This window comes from Melanostigma gelatinosum, assembly GCF_949748355.1.
Source record: "Melanostigma gelatinosum genome assembly, chromosome: 3".
In the NCBI taxonomy this organism is placed as follows: Eukaryota; Metazoa; Chordata; class Actinopteri; order Perciformes; family Zoarcidae; genus Melanostigma; species Melanostigma gelatinosum.
Genome location: NC_136636.1, coordinates 11,226,921 through 11,247,279, shown reverse-complemented (window position 1 = coordinate 11,247,279; position 20,359 = coordinate 11,226,921). Strand labels below are relative to the sequence as shown.

General features: G+C 42.0%; 2 protein-coding genes and 1 pseudogene across 3 annotated transcripts; 1 reads left to right on the top strand and 2 right to left on the bottom strand.

Annotated features, from left to right (window-relative positions):
- Positions 1 to 299: 299 nt before the first annotated feature.
- psma5 (proteasome 20S subunit alpha 5) lies at positions 300 to 3,528 on the bottom strand. The gene is made up of 10 exons (XM_079265567.1): positions 3,452 to 3,528; positions 3,106 to 3,156; positions 2,596 to 2,662; positions 2,335 to 2,461; positions 1,683 to 1,750; positions 1,489 to 1,596; positions 1,298 to 1,356; positions 1,092 to 1,194; positions 815 to 901; positions 300 to 635 (listed from the first exon to the last, which is right to left on the bottom strand). Exons 2-10 carry the CDS (start codon positions 3,132 to 3,134, stop codon positions 558 to 560), a joined length of 726 nt encoding a protein of 241 aa, XP_079121693.1. The 5' UTR covers positions 3,135 to 3,156; positions 3,452 to 3,528; the 3' UTR covers positions 300 to 557.
- A 1,761-nt stretch (positions 3,529 to 5,289) lies between these two features.
- On the top strand, positions 5,290 to 14,579 carry LOC306775251 (matrix remodeling-associated protein 8-like). Its single transcript, XM_079265565.1, has 12 exons — positions 5,290 to 5,395; positions 5,997 to 6,023; positions 6,107 to 6,412; positions 6,961 to 7,062; positions 7,145 to 7,275; positions 7,411 to 7,590; positions 8,660 to 8,801; positions 12,205 to 12,363; positions 12,447 to 12,471; positions 12,570 to 12,655; positions 12,731 to 12,802; positions 12,882 to 14,579. Exons 1-12 carry the CDS (start codon positions 5,344 to 5,346, stop codon positions 12,890 to 12,892), a joined length of 1,293 nt encoding a protein of 430 aa, XP_079121691.1. The 5' UTR covers positions 5,290 to 5,343; the 3' UTR covers positions 12,893 to 14,579.
- On the bottom strand, positions 12,695 to 19,629 carry LOC306775249 (period circadian protein homolog 3-like; annotated as a pseudogene). The gene is made up of 11 exons (XR_013773151.1): positions 19,426 to 19,629; positions 18,214 to 18,343; positions 17,962 to 18,069; positions 17,047 to 17,166; positions 16,843 to 16,951; positions 16,636 to 16,747; positions 16,394 to 16,529; positions 16,106 to 16,259; positions 15,750 to 16,001; positions 14,849 to 15,636; positions 12,695 to 12,747 (listed from the first exon to the last, which is right to left on the bottom strand). The product of XR_013773151.1 is annotated as a period circadian protein homolog 3-like (transcript).
- Between the last annotated feature and the right edge of the window lie 730 nt (positions 19,630 to 20,359).

Sequence of the window (20,359 nt, the reverse complement as noted above, 5' to 3'; positions counted from 1 at the left end):
TCTGATGAAATAGATAAATTATTATTATTGCAAAAATCAAACACAAATATAGGAGAATTAGGGAGCGAGTGAAATAAACCAAATTAATAAAACTAAACCAAACTAATTGGTTGTATAAGAAGGGCAGTGGTGATAAAAGACAAATTGTGGATATTTATTCCTAATAGATTATTTAACTTTTCATTTTTGGGGGAGTGGACATTTGAAAAAAGAAATAAAGAGTCAGACCACTTTCTGAATACAACAGTTTAATTGTATTACTGATTCGTAACAAAAAAAGACCCCCCTCCCCCCCGCCCTGTTTTCCTGCCACTCAGTTGGGAGTGCTGGTCAGACTCCTGCACAGAGTTGTACAGATACTGAGACAAGAAGTAAACTAGCACATTAAAAATAGAAACCTCTTACGCAATCAAAAAAAAACATCTGAATGCAGCAAGGAGAATGTGCTGATCTGATGAAAAGCTGTGGTTGTATTGTGACATTGAGCCCAGGTGTTCCTCCGTGTCCTCTCCTCTACTGCCCGGAACTCAAAGAAAGACTTCCAGGTATTTGCTGCTTTAGATATCCTTGATTACGTCCTCCAGCTCCTCTTTGGAATACATGTGGAAGGTCTTCCCGGGCTCTACTGTTGCCAGCTACAGAAGAAACACAGACAAAGAAAACCTACATGAAACCGGAAGGAACTCTGGAAGTAATGTGCAAACTGAACACTGTTTAGTGTTATATTCAAACATAAATATAATTGCACTGGGCATTTTTACTGATGTGTAAAATCAAGTATTAGGAAAATGTGTGAAAAAAATAAATAACGAACCTCAATGTTGGTGGCATTTAGCTTCTCCTCCATCACCTGCTTCAGAATGGTGAGAGACGACTTGATGGCGTCTCTTAATGTCATGGACTGCAAGTTAAACAGGGAGAGGGGGACAAACAGAAAAGATACTCTTCAGTCCATCAGTCTTTTTACTTTAGACTAAGTTGAAGTTGAAAACAGTTAATTTCCTTAAATCACACACAGGATAGCAGCGTATTAACATAATCATTAGCTTAGCTGATGTTCCTGTTAAATGTAAATACGCAGTGGTCTGTACCTTGTGGTAGACTTCTTGCAGAGAGCTCTGTGCTCCCTCAGAAGCGGAGCCGATGGCCCGAGCATCACACCGCACAAAGGTTCCTGACGGGTCCATGTGGTACCTGCATTGACAAACAAATAACAGTGAAATCAGAATTGAAGGTGAACATGCCTCTGTTTGAAATGTAAAGTTTATAAGGAGCACAGACGGTGATCGTTACGTACAGCTGGGGTCCTTTTTCATCAACTCCCCCGAATAGAAGTGCTACGCCGAATGGACGACTCTGTATAGATAACGGCACAGAGGAACAAAGCAGAGAACAGGATATGGTAGTTTACTCCAACACGATCAAACATTATGTCTTTGAAAAAAGAACACCGGCTTGAGGTTTGAATAGATGAGCCGAGTGACTGACCATGGCACCAGGATCAGCGTCCTCCTCTCCAAACTGCAGTGCCAGGTTGGACACCGCCTGAGTCACACTCTCCACGGTCATCGTCTCATTGTACGTGAACCAGTGGTTCTGAGGAAGAACATACAGATTATACACAGTAGAACACCAGGCGGCTAGGGTACTGCATTATATTCCTATTTGCTCAGCATTCATACCTGGGTTTCCACTCTTGCTTTGTCAATTAGAGTCTTGGCATCAGCTATCAAGCCACTCATGGCGCAACCTTTGAGGCAGAAAGAAAGAAAATGCTCATGCTGTAGCGTAAAGCAACAATCAGTCAGACTGGGAGAAATGTGATGTCATTCACTGTCATCAGAGTGAACGTTATCATGCAATGTATAAGGGTGCACCTCATCCATCTTTTAAGTCACACATGTAAGAAATATGACAGACAGTATTGACAGCACGTTTCAGAAAATATCCCAAAGCTCCCTAAATATTTAAGCACCTACTCAATGTTCACCTTTCAGCATTGCTAATACTTTTATTTCATTTTTGAATGAGCATTTTGTTGCATCATCTTTTTGAAATATTCCTGTGTTCCTCAATTTTTGCCCACTCAAATTTGACTACTTTAAATGCATGCATTTTTAATGTACAAAACAAATAAAGTTGAATTGGACAACCAATTGTTTACCCAACCCGACTGGTTATCTACATAAGGTTGTTATACTAGTTACAGAGGCTGGCAGACGTCATTCTCAAGTTAACAGACAGTAAATACACTCGAGCACTCGTCCTCTGTCAACATCCATGTTCGAGGTTCAGTAAATCTGTGTCCGACAGCTGAGAATCACTGCTGCTCACCGATGTGAGTGTCAATCTCCACGATCTTTTCAATGCTGTTGGGCTCCATGAGCGGAGAGGTGATCCTCTTCTCCACAGCCAGACACACCCCCTCTGATGTCTGGATACCAATGGCTGTGGAGCCCAACTGGGAAGGTAAAGCCCGACCAAAGAAAGATTGTGAGCATCGAGGTGGACATTTCATTTTGGGAATTTAGTAAACAATAACCACACAAAAGAAGACTATTAGTCAACCTACGTGATTCAGTGTGTAATACTCACTTTTATGGCCTCGATGGCATATTCAACCTGGAACAATCTCCCTTCAGGAGAGAATGTGTTCACACCTCTGGAAGACAGACGAGAAAGATTAATAATGGTTCGATATCGGTAGAAAACAACTCGTAAATAAACAACTAAATGTGTTTAGCATTATGTTGTGTTTACAGATACCGCTTAAAGCACGATCGTAGCTGCTTATCTTGAGTGTAACAACATGTTAATAACAATGAGGTTTTCCTGATTAAATAAAGTTTTTTTTAAAAGACACCGAAAGTGAAAGCAGGCTAACTAAATGCGAAGTGACGAGCTAACTGCTAGCTAACGACCTGCAACAAACAGCAACTGAGTTACAACAAAATATGGAAACAAAGGGAACTGTCCTTGAGTAGTCACAACCAATAAATGCAAAATGTTCAAGCATCTTCTTAACTCGTATGCTCTCTTATTCATCTTCCTCATTCCCACTGAGCAGCGCTCAATAAATGACAAAGCAGTTTGTGTTGCACTCACCTGTCATACTCCGATCTTGTCAAAAACATCTTAAAACGTTTAACACAGGACCTGCAAAAGAGATGAATGGTTATGTAAGACTGTTGCACTATTTAAAAAAAGTTAAAGCAATTAGAAAAGCAAGGGCAATGCATTGCTTCCCAGTTTGCCGTGACACCGGGAGATTAGCTAGCTAAAGTTAGCAGCATGCTATAGCTAACTGACGCAGACAATCACTGAAACGGAACAGAAAACGCTCACAGAAGTCTATCGTCGCTATTCAGACGTTATTATAACATTTTAAAGAACATGTATCAACTCTTCCGCGATAGTCTTTTGAATAATTGTACTTGTTAGACTCAATTACCTCCAGCAACAAACACTTCAATGAGTTCGCTTGTTTGAGGGGAAGCGTCTGAGGGTGTAACACCCAAACGAGCCGGTTGTCAAAAGAATCGGAAACGAAGGTTCCGGGTGTGCCGAGCTGTCGTTGAGCATTCATGGAATCCAGAAATTTGAAATCTAAGTTTGTTAACGACGAGGATACGTTGTAGTGTCTGCTATAAAATAACTTAAAACTGTTATATACTGTATTATATATACTGTAGACCACACAACACTAACAACACCAAACATCTGTGCAATACTACAAATATTCTGTCTGTATATATAATAGTTTAGTTATTGTTGATTTTTTACTTTTTTTACTTATTTAATATTCTTCACTGTTTTATTAGTTATTTACTTTTTTATAATACTTGTTTTTTTACGATGTACCTTGTTTGCACTGTCCACTGCTGTAATCCTGTAAACTTCCCTACTGCGGGACTTATAAAGGATTATCTTATCTTATTTTATATGAAATAAAATGTGACGCATTTTCATATTTCACATTATTGGGCAGGCTATTGTAATAATGTGTTAAATACAAGAACTCAGATTAATAATTGATCTGGGAATGATAAATCCTGCCCAGAAACATTATTTAGGGTTTAATAAAAATTATCATGTTTTGTCTCTTGAACGACTATTTCATGACAATTGTTCTAGACCAAGAATATATTTGAATCATGCAAGTCAGATCAGAATAATCACAGAGGACAATCAGAATTGGCTGTTCACTGTCAAATAATATACCTCAATGATACTTTGATAATACAAAACAGACCTTGTAATCTGTTAAGAATGATGTATATTCATTCGTTTTATTTTAATTAAATAAAACCTATGGTCGTACTCCCGGTATGGGAACCACTTTTTAAGGTTGCAGCGAGTTATGGTCACGGAGACAGGTACAGACCCAATGTAGAGCTGTAGAGCTGTCTATTGATATAACTTCCGTGCTTATATGAACAGACACCCTTCAGAAATACATCTTCCAATAATGTTACAGTGATTTCTGAAGACTATGCTGTAAATGTGCATGTTATGACACGTAATCAACCACTAGGGGTCGTCCTGGAGCTGAATAAAAAACATCTGGAGCAGTGGAAACACGTGAATGCTGAACTACTTTGCCGGATAATTAAGCTAAATATTATTGTAATATCCAGTAAATATCATACGGTGCACGTCAAATGGCTTATTACGTGTGTGGTGGATTAATTTAATAACATTTAAGGACATATTAGCTTCATCTAGACCTCCTGATTAAATGCTGGATATGACCAATTAGCCCCGCTCAATACATGCAGAGATCAAGTAGTGGTGGAAACCACTCTACTTCCCCAAATAATAACCCAAACTAATTGTTTTTAAGAGTCCCATTCAAAACTTGCGTTACCTAAAAGACCTACAGAAGTACTGCATTTATTCAAAGTAACAATTTTCAAGAATGTCTCCCATCAGTTTAGGCAACTGTTTCATATTCATATATATAACATACTAATTAAGTTGTTTAAAGTGCATTTTGAAATGCAGGGAAGTGGAGAGCATATAATATATTCTTGCAATATTTGCATCTTGAGATGTTGTTGTATTGTTTAAGTTGTGAGGAGGGGGATGTACATGCAGGTCGGTGGTGTCGGGTTTCATTTTCCGGGTGGGATCAGTTCAGTTCGGTCCTGTTTTGGTTCAGTGTTGAAGCCCCAGCGTGGCGTTGCCTGTTACCTGTTACTTACTCAGACCCTGAGAAATCTGACCAAATCAAGTCCTGCTGCCGCTGCGCATGGATAGATATATATTCGGTGTTTTATTACCCTCAGGACCGTCTGTCAGGTGCACAGCTTTGACAAGTCGCAGTACCGTTACAATAGTACAATGAAGCCTGAGAGAGAGGGCATCGTTTTTCAGGCTCTTCTCTTGATCCACAGTAAGTAGGCTGGAGTTTGGTTTGTGTATCATTGTTTTACATAAAGGTGCATGTAGAGTACGCAAAGATAATAACGTATCATTGTTTTAAAACTGTAGCCTATTAAGACCAAAAATATGAATCATTAAAATGTATAGTTTTTCAATATTTCCTCTTTTTCTTTGAAGAGATTTAGCTTCATATTTTAAGACTTTGAAATTACTACGCTTATTTAAAGTGTTAGAAAACATTTCAGTTAATTTGCTGACAGCTAGAGACAGACATGATCTCTTTAAATATTTGCAGTCTAATATTAAAGCCGGACCTGATGCTTCCCTCCTGTCCACCTCATGCTTCCAACACTGGCACACACACACATTCCTGTCAGATGAGTTTTACTGACTCAGTATCAAAAGCATCAAGCTTCGCCCCACTGCACACCATGAATAACAGTCAAAGAGTAGAATTTACGCTGTTGATTTCAATTATAGATATTTCGTTTTTCAAAACAGATGCAGTAAGTTGTCTGTTGGTGATCTTATTTACATAACATGGGGTGGCCGTCTGAAGGTCTGTTTTAGTGATTATCCTGTGAACTCTCCCTCCTGTTTCTCTATTTCAGTCCCTGTGGCCTGCCTCTTCACTGCAGGTATGTTTCTCTTTGTGTGTGTGCAGTTATAATTCATTCTGGATGTCTCCGTGTGTAAACTCAACACCCTCTCTGCCCTTCAGTGTCTGGTCAGTCTGACAGCAGCAGCAGTGTGGTGGTGGCAGGGTATAATGTGAGCGCCCCCGCTGGGTCGAGAGTGGTGCTGCAGTGTGTGAGCGGCCGCATGGTGTGGACCAGGGACAGTTTGAGGGACAGGCAGAGGGTGGTCCACTGGGACATGTACCGGGCCCGTCCAGACTACGCCATGGAGAGGGTGCTGGACATGTTCTCCGCAGGGGACCAGAGGATCTACAACTCTTACAACCAGGGCAGGGTTGGCCTCACTCCAAGAGCCTTCAGGGACGGAAACTTCTCTCTGGTCATCAAAGGTCACACTCATTGTCTTTGACTTGTCCATTCATTCATTTTTTTGTCTGTTTGAATTGCATTTTGCCACAGTAATACAGCTGTAAAGAAGGTCAGCTCAGGGCGCACTCCCTCAAGGGAATTTTTTAGTATACGTGGTAATGCATCCCATCTTAATGCATCCCATCTCAGCCTACACAACGGTCATCTCTTTATCTATTATTTCACAAAAGTGTGTTGATTTGAATGTGGTTAACAGAAGTGGTCTTTGTTTCAGGCGAGGCAGTCCCCACCTCTCTCGTAAAATGTCTGAAAAACTGTTGTTTTTAAAAGTGCATTGAAGCGCTTGTGGGAAACTCGCAACATCCACACAATAACACGGTTCAAGGTTGACTCCAAAGTAAAATATTTTGATTCCAGAATGAACAAATGTGACATAAACATGATTTATAACTCATGAACTACAGCAAAGCCCTGTCATTTTTTTGAAATATTTTAAGAGAGATAACATTGATTTTACCCGACATTATCAGCATGTCTGCATATTCTGTGTTTCTGCTCGTGATCATAGACGTGACGATGAATGACAGAGGTCTGTACTCCTGTAACCTCCACCATCTTTACTGCAACCTGCACGAGACAGTCAGAGTACAGCTCAACGTCACTAAGTCACGTACGTATCACACTACACAGGCTATCAGCATCTTCAACGCACAGCAACTTTAAAGCTGACTCCGTTTGTCTTTTCATTAAAGGTCGTAAACAGCGGCGGTTCTGGGACGGACATAAGGCGGTGTACGTGGTGCTGCTTGGTAGTACTGTGGTGCTGCCGTGCATCAACCGGCGTAACGTGTGGACGGACTGGAGCAACGAGGAGGACCAGCAGGTGCGTGGAGTGCACGGCCTTGTTTGGAGGTTTTCTTCAGACATTAGGTCTCAGTCTAGATTTACTTTTAATTTAAAGGGATTCCATGATATTTACTGAAAAGTGTAACTCCCTCCCTAACTTGGTGGCCTCCAGGTGGTCCACTGGGACCGTCAGACCCAAGGAGTCCGCCACAACCGCGCTGACCGTCTGGTGGACCTGTACGCCTCTGGAGAGCAGCGAAGCTACGGAACGCTGTTCCTCCAGAGGAAGATGAACATCAGCAATCAAGCCTTCTCAGAGGGAGACTTTTCTCTTTCCATATCTGATCTGCAGGTTTGTGTGTGTAGAAGAAGAGTAATTTAACAGAAAACGCCTCAAGAGCCTGGTAGCTTCAGTACTCATAGTAAAGATATACTTCCATATGAGGTACACTTCCCACTGGATACCCCCTAACTGTGTGTGTACATGTATACGGTGTTTCCAGAACACATGGAATCTTCATTTGTAATGCAGCTCTTTATCGCTCTGTTGGGAAAAAGAGGTTGGCAGTCAAAGTAAGTTGAGCTACATCTCTTGTATAACAACAGTACATAACAAACTGTACAATATCTATCCAAAAGGACTTCCTACCAGTCCTCTTGCTGCCATTTGTAGTGATAGCAAGCAGAGACACGTTTACAGTCACAGTTTAGGAATCTCAAGGTCCCCGGTGTTTCTTTTGACTCTTACAGTACAGAGCTCATAAAATCAGAACATTTCGGTTAAACACAGGCTCAGAGGGCTCCGGGGATTAACGACAACACTGTGGCACGTGTCCAGGATTCCTGTCAGCTACAGGCAACACTCATTCCACTGTCACACCACTTCTGTTCATGTTTTGTGTTTCAAAATTGAAAAGAAGAATCAATTAGCTCTTTTGTAACACAAAATCTAGAAAGTTTTTTGCTAAATCAGAAATATTAAGTGTGATAGAATGATCCCATTTGCTCAAATGAGCATTGATTCTACACAAGAGCAGGCTATGTTTTGCACAGTGCATGCAAAGGGCATTTCTCTACCTTCAAAACTGCTCGGATGTCAGACATTCTTGACATTTTTATGTCCACTGTTGTTGTAAGGGTAATCATCAAAAATAGTCATTTTATCTTTAAATGAGGCAGAGCACTTTCAACAGGGGTTGAAGGTTTAAATTGATGTAAATATATCTTTAACAACATCAGAAACCTTTATTAGCATGGATTTAATTAGTGTCTTGTGTTTTAAATTGATTCAGATGTTTTTGAATTCCAGCTTCTTTTTTTGTTGTTGGTGTTGTTTACATTTTGATCACAGATGGTTTCACATGAAGGCACATACAGTGGCCTTTAATGTGTGTATTTGTCTGTCTACATTTAACACACAGTACACAGACCAGGGGATGTATTCCTGCCACCTCCACCACCATTACTGTGGTCTACATGAGAGGAGAGAGTTTCGGGTGACAGTGGAAGCACCAGTGATTCAGACCACACTGCCAGCCAAAGCACTGCCCAGTGAAGACAAAGGTCTCTCACACACACACACACACACACACACACACACACACACACACACACACACACACACACACACACACACACACACACACACACACACACACACACACACACACACAGCTCTAGTTATAGTGAGTCAGTGTAAGTGCCTTAGCAGAGAGAATGTTTTCTGACTTAGTGGATTTGAGCTATCATGAGAACAATTAGGCTAAACAAAACACACATCTGTTCTGTCCTTCATTCCTCCCCTCTGTGCCTTTTCATGCCATGATTTGTCTCTGCCTCGCACTCTCCACAGGTTCAAAGTAACAGTATAGATGGAGAGAAGAGGAAGAGGGGAAGAAAAGCTCTTATTTCTGAACTTTTATGTTTTGTTTCGTGAGAGAATTTCTTTCTTGCACTGTCAGCTTGTCTGACGCCAGACCCCTGAAACCAGACACACTCCCTCACAGCCCAGTCCTCCAAACCTCACCCTCACCTTTCTTCTCACCCTCCACTCTTTCGTCGCTATGCCGCACCGCAACAGATGTTTGTGTTATTGCTTTGTCTTGTCTGCAGGGTCTGATTTTGTCTTTCGTGAATCATTCAACTTTCTTTTCGGCATGCTCCTCCCCGTTTCTCCTCTCTCAATTGTTTAGTTCACATTTCTAATTGCTTTGACCTGCATAAGAAATTCTTACCCTGAGTACAAATTAGAACGAGGAGACAGAAAAGAGAGGAAGAGAGCATTGACTCGTTGGCGTACCAGTTGCCTTCCTCAACTTCCTGTAGAATGAGAACATTTTTTATGTGCGTGTGTCTGTGTTTTCCAGAAGGTAACTGAAACAAAGCCCGTAATGGCAGATGTATCAATGTGCAGAACTCATTGAGAGAGGTTTGGAAATGAAAAAGGCCTGTGGTCAAGTCAGTCTGTGTGTGTGTGTGTGTGTGTGTGCGTGCGTGTGTGCGTGTCAAAGAGCATGCCAAGTCCAATCTCATTTCGGAGGAATCTCTCGGATACAGTCTTTGGACACAATTAATCCTTCACTCCCGGAGCTTTAATAATACAGTAGGATTGCACGATGGGAATTTTACTGGTTACAGACACACGATGCATAAATGAGAAATCTTCCAGCACAGCAGTGAGTTTGTGCGGTTTCTTCCTCTGCGCTCTCAGACAGTAGGCCATCTGTAGTATCTTATCTGCTCCCGTTTTGCCCTCTCGGACTGTCTACTGCACTGTTGACTTTGGCTCTCTCCTGACATTCTGGAGACGTTGCACTCTTCCGTCTGTCCAGCCTTCTCTCTGATTCTCCCCCTTAAAGGATCCCACATGCTCAGGTTTGTTTTTCATCTTTGCTCCTGTCACTCGCTCTTTTCCATCGCATTTCTCACTTTATTTTTGCCTTCCTTCATGAAGAAAGAGAACTGTTTTTGGTGGTTTATGGACATGAGCAGGAAGTTTGCTTCTTCTGCGTGGCTGCACAGCAAGCTGGCAACACAGACAGACTAGCCCATGGATGAGGTTTTTGAGAGTCTGTTGATGAACTAGCAGAGAGGAGATCTAGGTCATCAGAGTTATTTCACAGTGCAGTTTGAGCAGGAAGAGGACGGGGCAACCAGTCTAAACACAAACACATATGTTACCATCTGGGCACGAGTCAGCAGAAAATGTCTTTAAACTAAATAAAAGGATCAGAGGATTTGTAATGTTAATGAACATGTTGTTTTCATGTACTCCACAGCTGTGTATGCGCTTTAAGTTTGTTTGGGATGAAGGTCTTTTCGAGCTTAATTTTGCGAGGCAAACCTCTGGAGAAACATCTCACCGTCCCCTTCCTCTCCCTTGGCTCTCCTCCTCTGATCCACCCCACTCTGTCCTTCCTTCACTCCTCCTTCTCTCCTCACTTCTCTGTGTTTTACTGCCAGGAAAAGTAAATCACAGCATGACTTTCTGCCTGGATCTCATTTTGGCTCAAATGTGTTGAGTCTGAGGTCCACAGCTGCTTCTTGCCTTGCACTTTTTTTAACGAGGCAAAATGAAACCCGGCTTTCCCTCACCCCTCTGCTTCTCAACACTGTTCTTAACAGAACCGCACCGATCACCTGATGCTTAATCATTCCTCGCTGCCCTGGAAATGTGTTAAGCATGACTTTACAGCCAGAAAAAATGTGCAAGGTGTCAGAGTTTACATCACACACACACTCACACCCGTGCAACAAAAAATGCACACGCATATGCAGCCACACGCACAGACAGAAAGTGATTTTTGTTGGGCATGGAGTCTCCGAGCATTAGATCTAGTACGCTGCTACAAACACACATAAGACACAAATCACAGAGTGCACCGGGATGAAAGACTAGATTAGTTTAATCCAGTCTTTTTGTGTTTTCCCCAAAACAAATTGGTAACAAAAATGAAATTCTGAAAAACAAAGTGACAGTGTGTAAAAACAGATATATTATTCATACATAAAAAAAAGAGATTATTTTCCTTCTTTAAATTATTTCCTTGTTCACCGAAGAAATAAGGATTTTGTACAGTAGTAACCAGGTTATTATATAAGAAAAAAGTACATATGTGCATCCATACATGGCTGTTCATCAGCACGCTTACATGCTCACAATGACGTTGGTACACTAATCTAACTGTAAGTCTGCATTATTTACACGTTTTTCTCTTAGCTCAGCATGTTAGCGTGCTTACATTTGCTGGTTAGCACTAAATACAAAAGTTGCCGAGGTTGGTGGAAATATTGTTGGTCATATATTGAAATGCATGACAACAACAAGTTTAACCTAATGAGTGCGCTAGATTAAGGGATAACCAAAGTTAGATCTATTCTTACGAAAGGAGATACTAATATTCCAAAATTTTATGACATTCCATCAAAAGGTTGAAACATTTCACTAAAACCTACAAATGGCAACCTCATGGGGGCATTGGAGGAAAAAGATAGTCAGGAAATGTGTAATCAGGGACCCGTGAATGTCTGCCAATCCAAAAACGAGATGTTGCAATGTTTCACAGGATATTTAAAAAAACAACAAGGCCTGCTGGTGGTGCTGGAGGAAAAGTCAAAGTATCACCAAAGGCAGTAGGCTTGATTCTCTCGGCACCATGAATATCTGCGCCAAAATTCCATCCGATAGTTGTCGAGATATTTCAGTCTGGACCATAGCAGTGGACGGACTGACCAGCACCGCTAGTGCGGCTAAACATGTTATGACTGAGAAAGATAATTTGGAAGTTAACTCCTCCACAAGTAAAGTTCAATGGATTTCTGGGTTACTCATGACGTGTGTAATGTCTGTTCAATGCAAGGTCTGGTCTTGTTTATTACATTTGTAAAAGCTCACAATGATTCATTAGTCTGTTTGTAAAAGAAAAGAGAAAGGGAAGATCTTCATGCTGACTGTTGTGATTCTCAGATACCAGTAAGGCTGAATCGCCGCGAGTCATCAATGTTATTCTGCCCGACCAGAGGCACCACTTCCTCATGCCACTGGGCTATGTCCTCACCTCCTTCCTGCTCCTGGCATTCATTATCCTCATCATCATCCTCATCACACGCAGATGGAGAACCAAAGGTCTGACCTGCAGTACCTCAGTCTGACTAGATTTACACTGAATCTACATTTCTAAATCTCATCTAATTTTCCTGTGTTTTCAGAGTTTAACCCGCAGTCATCCATGAGGTGAGAACACACAAACACACTCACATAATCACTGTCTTTCCCCTTTAACACACACACACACACACACACACTCAGATGTGTTTTTCTTACCGTGATAGGTCCAGCAGAAGCCACAGCAGCTCGGAAGAGTTTGAGATGGACGTTACTGAAGTGAGCGCGTGCAGTCGGGAGGAGAGACGACTTGGTGAGTCAGATGAAAGAGAGAAAAACTGACTTTTGTCTTGACTGCGTGCTACGACTTTCTCCTGTGTGATTTTAGACTACAAGAACAACCTGCTGAAAGAGAAGGTCCACATGAGCACTCCGCCTAAAGTCATTGATCTTGACAAAGGTAACACACACACAAGTCAGCCATCATGAATTGTTTTCTCATTTTCCTTCATCTTAATTTTGGCTTGGCTTCTTTGCAGAAATTTTCTAAGTGAGGTAAAGTGAAACTGGAGTCACTGGCTGGTCCAGAGGCTGCACATACGCAACACAGGAGAGACAGCAAGCGATAAAACATGTTGTACAAATTCAGAAAACCAGTAAATACAGCTCACACTGAGGCATTGTGTTTTCAAATAACAAAGAAAAGATGATTTTGTATTAATTGTACAAAAAAAACTGGACTTGGACCACTGCACAGCACAATAGCGCCACCCAGAGGGCAATCTACACCGAGCCTTGACTGTTGGATGAAAGAGCAAGTGTGCATACATTGAATTAAGTTGTGATTGAGTGAATATGAATTATGGGTTATTACAGCTTTGGTCATTATTCCTCAAGTTTAAAAAATGATTTTCATTTCTTTCTTACTCACAAATCCATCTTGGCTTAACTGACTGGAATGAGGCACCACTGAGAGGCTACTACCAGTGTGTACTACTTCCTGTAGGCTTTGATTAACTGTATGCTAACTGACCAATGAAGCAGTGTATGTAAAAATATATAATTTTGATGTGTTAAAATTCCATGTTTGATGCTGAAGTTGGTTATTCACGATTTTTTTGAGGAGATAATGTTGTCTATTTGTATTCAAATGAATGTTTTTATACCTGTGCTTTTCCTACCGTGACATGTCAAAAGTAGGCCAATATCAACATAGTGGTTCCCAAACTATTTTTCATTTCTTCATTTGGAAGTTGAGAACAAGTTAAGCTTCGTCATGATTTTGATTTGACTGACATGTCTTTTATATTTCTTTATCATTCCCAAACGGGCCAGATTCTAAGATCTTTTCCACAACAGGTATTTTCACTCCACAGGAAAAGCACAGGTGGAACAAAAAAGATTTAAAAAATGACTGTGTTCCAGACATTTAGTAAATGTAATGCTGCATTACATTGACTTAAATATTAATAACTGCACCTGTGTTTGTTGAGTCGGACCATCTGTTTTGCATTTTAATTCAGGTGGAAACAGCCCTGGTTGTGGAGTCAAGTACACACCTATTTAAAATAGGTATCAGCATAGCTATTCTTAATTTGAATGTATTCATCTTAACAGACAGTCACACCTAAGTACATATACGTACATAGTTCATTTATTCATTCCTTTGTGTCACAAACAAACAGTCCCTGAATTAAAGACAAATGGCCTTTTATACACTTTGTGAAGTTTGTTTTGTGTCCCTTTTCTACAAAATAAAGTCTACTGCAATATACTTTCAATTCAAAAATGGTAGAAAACCCTGGTCTGTCTAGCACTGTTGGACAACTGTATCAAAGGAAGCAGCTCTCAAATCAGTGCACATCGTCTGTCTGTCTGTCACACAAACACACATCCAGTCCCACCACCTCCACCACCTCCTGCAGGGACAGCGGAGCACTTTCTCCAACAGACTCATCCAGCTCCGCTGTCACAAGGACAGATACAGGAGATCATTCCTGCCCTCTGCCATGAGACTTTATAATAAAACACCTCGGGCCAGATCATCGTCCTTCACATGACTACAACAACGCTACGGTTGTTGCTTGTTGTTGGTGATCCTGGCTCTACTGTCCAGGTTGTTTAGTTTACTAGTTGTTAATTTAGTTTACTAGTTGTTAATTTAATTAATACCACTCTATTCATGGTATATACTGTGCATTTCTATTTTTTATTCTATTTTATCTTGTTTTTTATTAATCTATTCCTTCAATTCAATATCTGCTCTGTTATTTTATTGTACTGTATATATTGTGCATTCCATACGTTATATTTTACTCTGTAAATTGCTGCTGCTACAAACTAATTTCCCCCTGGGGATGAATAAAGTTTCTATCTATCTATCTATCTATCTATCTATCTATCTATCTATCTATCTATCAGAACTCATCGAAGTGCTTATGCTGTGACTAATACTGGAGAGCCATGTGCTGTAGCAACATGTACTGGGTATGTGTGACAGACTGACCTGGTTGGCATGTTGTTCGTGGAGGCTCTCTGCGTGGTTTGGAAGCGCCTCCTGCAGCAAGTTCAGCTGCAGCGGAGAACTCGAGCGAGAGCTGGAGAATAAAGCCCGAGGCTCAGCTGCCTCCTCCTCTTCCCCGACAGAGGAGCTGGCTCTGGGTGAGCAAATCAGGGGGCCCATGCAGGAATGAGTGTTGGGGCCAGGCTGGGCTTGGAACTGGGGCTGAGGGAAGGGGACACTGCTAGGAGCAAAGCCTGTCATGGTGATGGGTGCCTGGGGCAGCATGGAAGGAGCCGATGGCGGGTAAATGGACGGGTAACCTGGAGTAAATGTTGGGTAGCTGGGCAGGATGACAGTCATGACCGGAGTCATGTAAGGGTTGATGCTCTGGGCGTGAACGATGGGCTGCAGGTTGTGAAAGTTCTGGATATTCTGAAAGGGCTCCATTTGGAATGGTTGCATGCCCTGCAGGCTCTGAGCAGACTGCATGATGTTGAAGTTATAGCTCAGCTCCATGGGGGTTGCTCCGGGCAGCTGTTATGGTCTGGGTGGTTGCTCCAGACCCGGCTGGTTTGCCATCATGGGGAAGAATGGTGCCTGGAGTGGGGATGTTTGGCTGTAGGGCTGGGAGGACTCTGAGGAGGGCCAGGAGGAGTCTGGGACACGACGAGTAGGGCCAGCTGGGGAAGTGTAACTGTCGGAGGAACCCTGGGGTTTGGGGCGCTTGTGTCTGGGCTTTCCTCTCCGAGAGCAGTTCAACCCACCAGCGTTGACTGGACGTCGGTAGTCGCCTGTGTAGGGATGGACACCGGCTGCAGAATAAGTTTGTGTGACGGTGCCGACATGTACTCAGTAGTCACTAAATCCACACATGTTGTTCGTCCCATTTATAAGTATTTCATACCTGGGTGGTGGGAGTGAGCCATAGAGCTGTTGTCCAGCTGCAGATAGGAGCTGTAGGGGCTTTGGAGGATGCGATGGCGGAAACGATCCACATACTCCTGCATCTCCTTCTGGGTGTGAGCTGACAGCACCTCCTTGTTGAGACCTATAAACCTTCGTTCTTCTGTGGCGGGGCTCGGGGCAGCACGGATGGAGGTCGGAGCGGCATCAGCAGGCTCACTGCCCATTGGGACGTCCTCCAATGCCATGGCCTCTGCAGGAGAACATTGAGGAAAAAAGAGCTATAGAACAGTTGCAAAAGAGCATCAGAGTGACCCCCATGATCTGAAACACAGATGTAAGGGTATGTTAACGTACCTGATTCAGGCTGTGGCACATGGCCGATGGTGCTGCTGTACGAACACTGGCTGGTGACAGAGACTACACTCATCGATTTAGTGGACATTGTAATGTCTGTCAGAGGCGCTCCAACAACTGCCGCCGCGCCGGCGTCGGGGCCACTGACGCCGCACTGTCCAACACCACTGGTAAGTGAGGAGAAACAAGTATAACAGCTAATGTGGTTTTTGGAAGGAGTATTACAAAATATTCCTCAAATGATCAGCGGTTGTAGTAAATTGTGTGGTGTAAGTGGCGTGTTTATACCATCTGAGCTGCATCAGTGGCTCCAGCAGGCTTGTCGTCTTCTGAGGTTGAGGATGAAGAGGAGGAGGAGGAGGTGGCCAGGGAGTGAGAGTCACTCTTCTGTTTGAGAGCTGGGCCTGTACAACTATCCAAATATCTGGAAGACACAAATGCACACAATTAATGTGACAGGATTTATGTGCTTCACCACGTAATAAGCTGAAACGATCCAAGAGTGGCATGATGATGCTCCCACCACACACCTGATGATGTTGTCCACACAGTTGATCTGCTGATAGGAGGGAATATGTGTTGGCTTCCTGCCCTCTTCATTATCTAGGACCTTAAGGTCGGAGACTGCAGGGGGCAGACGTGCTGGGGGAATAAAGGATTTTACCCAATGTTGAAATATTTACACACTTAAATACTGTATTTTTACTGTTTTGTATTTGTGCTCGGGGCTGCATTACCTGTGGCTCATTTGCCAAACAGAGCAATTTTGTGATTGGAGCCCAGATAAGCCTGCTGGCCCCAACTCTTGACTCGATTCACATCAGCACAGATCTGCTGCAAAGTCACCTGCAATAACACAAACACAATGCATCAGCATGATGAACCTTGGCAGCAGCAGTACCACTGGCTTCCTGGCTTGTGATCTCACTGTGACTTCTCACCGGTTCGCGGTGCGAGTCCTCCCACAGGTTGCCATTGCTGTCACTGGAAGAAGCCACGCTAATGTAGTGCTCATGAGAGCCGTCAATCCCCAAACTGCCATAACCACTGTTATGGATCGGCTGTGGAGGAGAGACACAAAGAAGTGAGAAACGCTGTCACGCAAACAGAAAGAAAAACTAAAGATAAAGCAAGAGATCGGTGTGTCTGTGCAATAGAGATGCCTACTTGTAATTGTTTTAAGTTGTGCCTAATACCTCTAATGCGCATGAAATTCAAGGTTTTTGTTGTTTGTACAGCGATTGTGTGTTTGTCCTAGTATGTTGTTATGACCCCTGCCTTCCACTAGGGGTCTGTGTCCTATTTGCTGTCTCTTTTCTGTCTTTCAGGATGTTGATTGTCAGCTAATGAGTGACACCTGCATCTGGTGTGGTTCCAGCTTTAATCCCAATGTTCCCCCTAAGGCCTTAAACCCTGACCTTAAGGGCATGTATGTAAGCACATCAGCCAGCGCAGATATTAAAAGGTCAAACGCCGTTCTCCATTAAAAAGTGGGTGACAGTTAAAATATGCCTTATGCACATGTCCGTTCGCCGCCTGGCATTAATACCATGCAAATGCGTCACAACATGCGGTCAATTTGTTGGTCAAATTGCATAAACTCCCGTCACTGGAATTGTATTGCTCCACGTGGTGCTGATGATGCAGGAGAACAATCAAAGGGTTACGTGTCTGTGTGAGTTGTTTACCCCTTTGGTTCAGTTGTAAAAAGTCAGTGTGAACCAGTGGACCAGAACTAAAATTTAACATTGTATAATTTTTTTACCTTGGCTCAGACCAAATAAATCAAACTACAGGTGTGGAAAAAATCCATAGATAATGATAAATATTACAACGAACTGCACTGAAATACTAACCTGCAGGAAAAGCTTACAGATCTTGGCTTGCAGATCTTTTATTTCCTCATGGGCGACGGTGACATCGTCGTTTGTCGGTGCAGCAAACTCATCCTCATTCATTGGACTCTTGGTGACAAAAGACGACAGCACGGTGATGTCATCCTTACTATGATGCCATTTCATTTAATATTACTCTTAGCAACAACAGCACTGCGACTGCACTTTCCCATAACTTTCAAAACCGTTTAATTCTGAGCTGTTGCTACTTACGTCCTGACTTTGCGGCTCCAAGGGTTAATGAAGCTGGACCAGCTGGTGTCCAAAGTGATGTGGTCTCCATTCTGTCATCGCAGACGCACCGGAGAGTGCTCGAACGGAGACCGGCCCGCATACTTTAACACTACATGAGGCATCGAGAGTTTGAGTTAAAAAAGGAGGAGAGCAGAATAAGCTGTTTGGCATTGGCAGAGAAGATTTGGTACATTTTTCATGGGCGCGACCCACATACTCAGCTGTGCTGCTCATCCCAGAAATGCATGTTCCTTACAAATGGGGCACCGTTTGAAAGGTAAATAAACAGGCTTTCCAACGGTATAACATTTATTGCTAAGAAACATTGTTACAAGAGAAATAATCTACCAAACACTCATTTCCAAACTTTTTGTTCGATGTTTAGTGTACTCATATATATAGTATAGTATACAGAGCCTGTAAGGGAATCTATAAATAGGTCCCATGACACACAAGGTACTACAATTGTGTCAACATACACGAATACAACCGATATGAAAGAGGATTTAAAGTTAAACAAACATTGATAACCGATCTGCTTTCAATGCTTTTCATCCACTAGCAGAAGAAACGTTTCAACAACAACTCACGACCTGTTCCCACTCAAAACAAACCTGACACTCACTACCCCTCCTCACGTGACCCCGTAACTTCGAGAAACCCAGTAACCTCACCACCAGTAACGTGACATCATTCATTCAGGCAGTCACTACTCCACCGAAAACTAAAGCATAACATTATGACGTTATTAAAATGACATTATTGTGTACATTGCCATACATCTGGAGAGCTGCATATTACATTGTATGACGTTATAGTATAAATATATATCGTGTGAACATTCGTAAATCCTGGCACTAGTTAGACTGTAAGTAAGCTAAGATGTTTCGTTATTATCGTATAAAGTCATCTGCTAGTACAGTCGCTAATATGATAACATGCACTTGTTATTCAGAGCAACATTAGTTCGTTTGTTGTTACTTGCTATAGCCCCTAACTTATGGCAGAGATGTCCACGTTATTTAGTTAAAACATTAGAGAAGTCGTACTGTATTATGTGGAGATGTTGGAGTATCCCACACAAGAGTACACCGGTACTAAAGACAACGATTAAATATAGTTTCTTTACATCCTCTGTTCTCTCTGGTTGCTGAGCCGACTCGTTAACGACACTTCTGGTGGCATTTTTACCTTTTACGACTCCACGTGTGTCTCCGCTTCAATATCCGAGAGATAAACCTCGCCGGGTCGCTTTATAGGTTATTTTTTAAATTATGTCATCGTCATGTATGTTAGCAAAACCAACATCTATTCCGAAGCGCTTGGCACATTTGTGCAACATGTGGCCGGTGCATTATAACCCCGCCCACTGCATGATGATTGGACAGAAAGAAATTGCATCTCTCGTGTGATTGGACATCGCACATGGCAGTGGGCGTGGTTAATACAGCACGCTCTCATGGCTTGGTGGTTCATGTGGATCTTAGTATGTAAAAACAGTTTCTGTGTTCTTATTTGTCTGTTATTTTATTGATGTTGCACTTTATTTCATTACTTTTTATTGGCATTTAGTTTATTTATGCTAAAGTCATTTATGTCACACTTCATTGTTATTATCATCATTGTTGTTATCATCGTTCTTGTTCTAACTATATTAAACAATATACAACGGACGTTTCTATGTTGATATCTTCTTCATCATATTCTGCCTATTTTTTTTAATTAATATTATTTAGTACATTTTATTTAAATGTACAGCTTTTAATATCTACCCAAGAGAGGATTATCTGAACTCAAACTATGTACATAATAATCGTCCTATTTGTGACATTCTTTATTTGCTTCATCATCACATAAGGTCCTTAGTTTGGGTGGACAGTAAGTACATTTATTTATTTGAGTAAGACTCAATATGTGTCTTTGCAGTCAGTTCGAACACTAACGATCTTCCCTTAGACAGCGAGTATAAGTAATCAGCTCACAATAACAATGACGGGATCAGTTAGTAGTGTCTGAGACAAACACTGAGCCAGATCATGATGTTTTAACAAAAACAGTCTTCAGCCAGTATATTAGCAAACACACAAAAGCACAACAATCAGCTTGAGACGTGCTATCCAACTGT

Coding starts and splice junctions, on each gene's coding strand:
- psma5 (XM_079265567.1), bottom strand. CDS start 3,134: ATGTTTTTGACAAGATCGGAGTATGACAG. Junction 1,195..1,297: donor GATGAAAAAGGACCCCAGCT/GTACGTAACGAT, acceptor TTGTCAATGCAG/GTACCACATGGACCCGTCAG. Junction 902..1,091: donor TGCAAGAAGTCTACCACAAG/GTACAGACCACT, acceptor TTTAACTTGCAG/TCCATGACATTAAGAGACGC.
- LOC306775251 (XM_079265565.1), top strand. CDS start 5,344: ATGAAGCCTGAGAGAGAGGGCATCGTTTTTCAGGCTCTTCTCTTGATC. Junction 5,396..5,996: donor GGCTCTTCTCTTGATCCACA/GTAAGTAGGCTG, acceptor TCTCTATTTCAG/TCCCTGTGGCCTGCCTCTTC. Junction 12,472..12,569: donor AACCCGCAGTCATCCATGAG/GTGAGAACACAC, acceptor TTACCGTGATAG/GTCCAGCAGAAGCCACAGCA.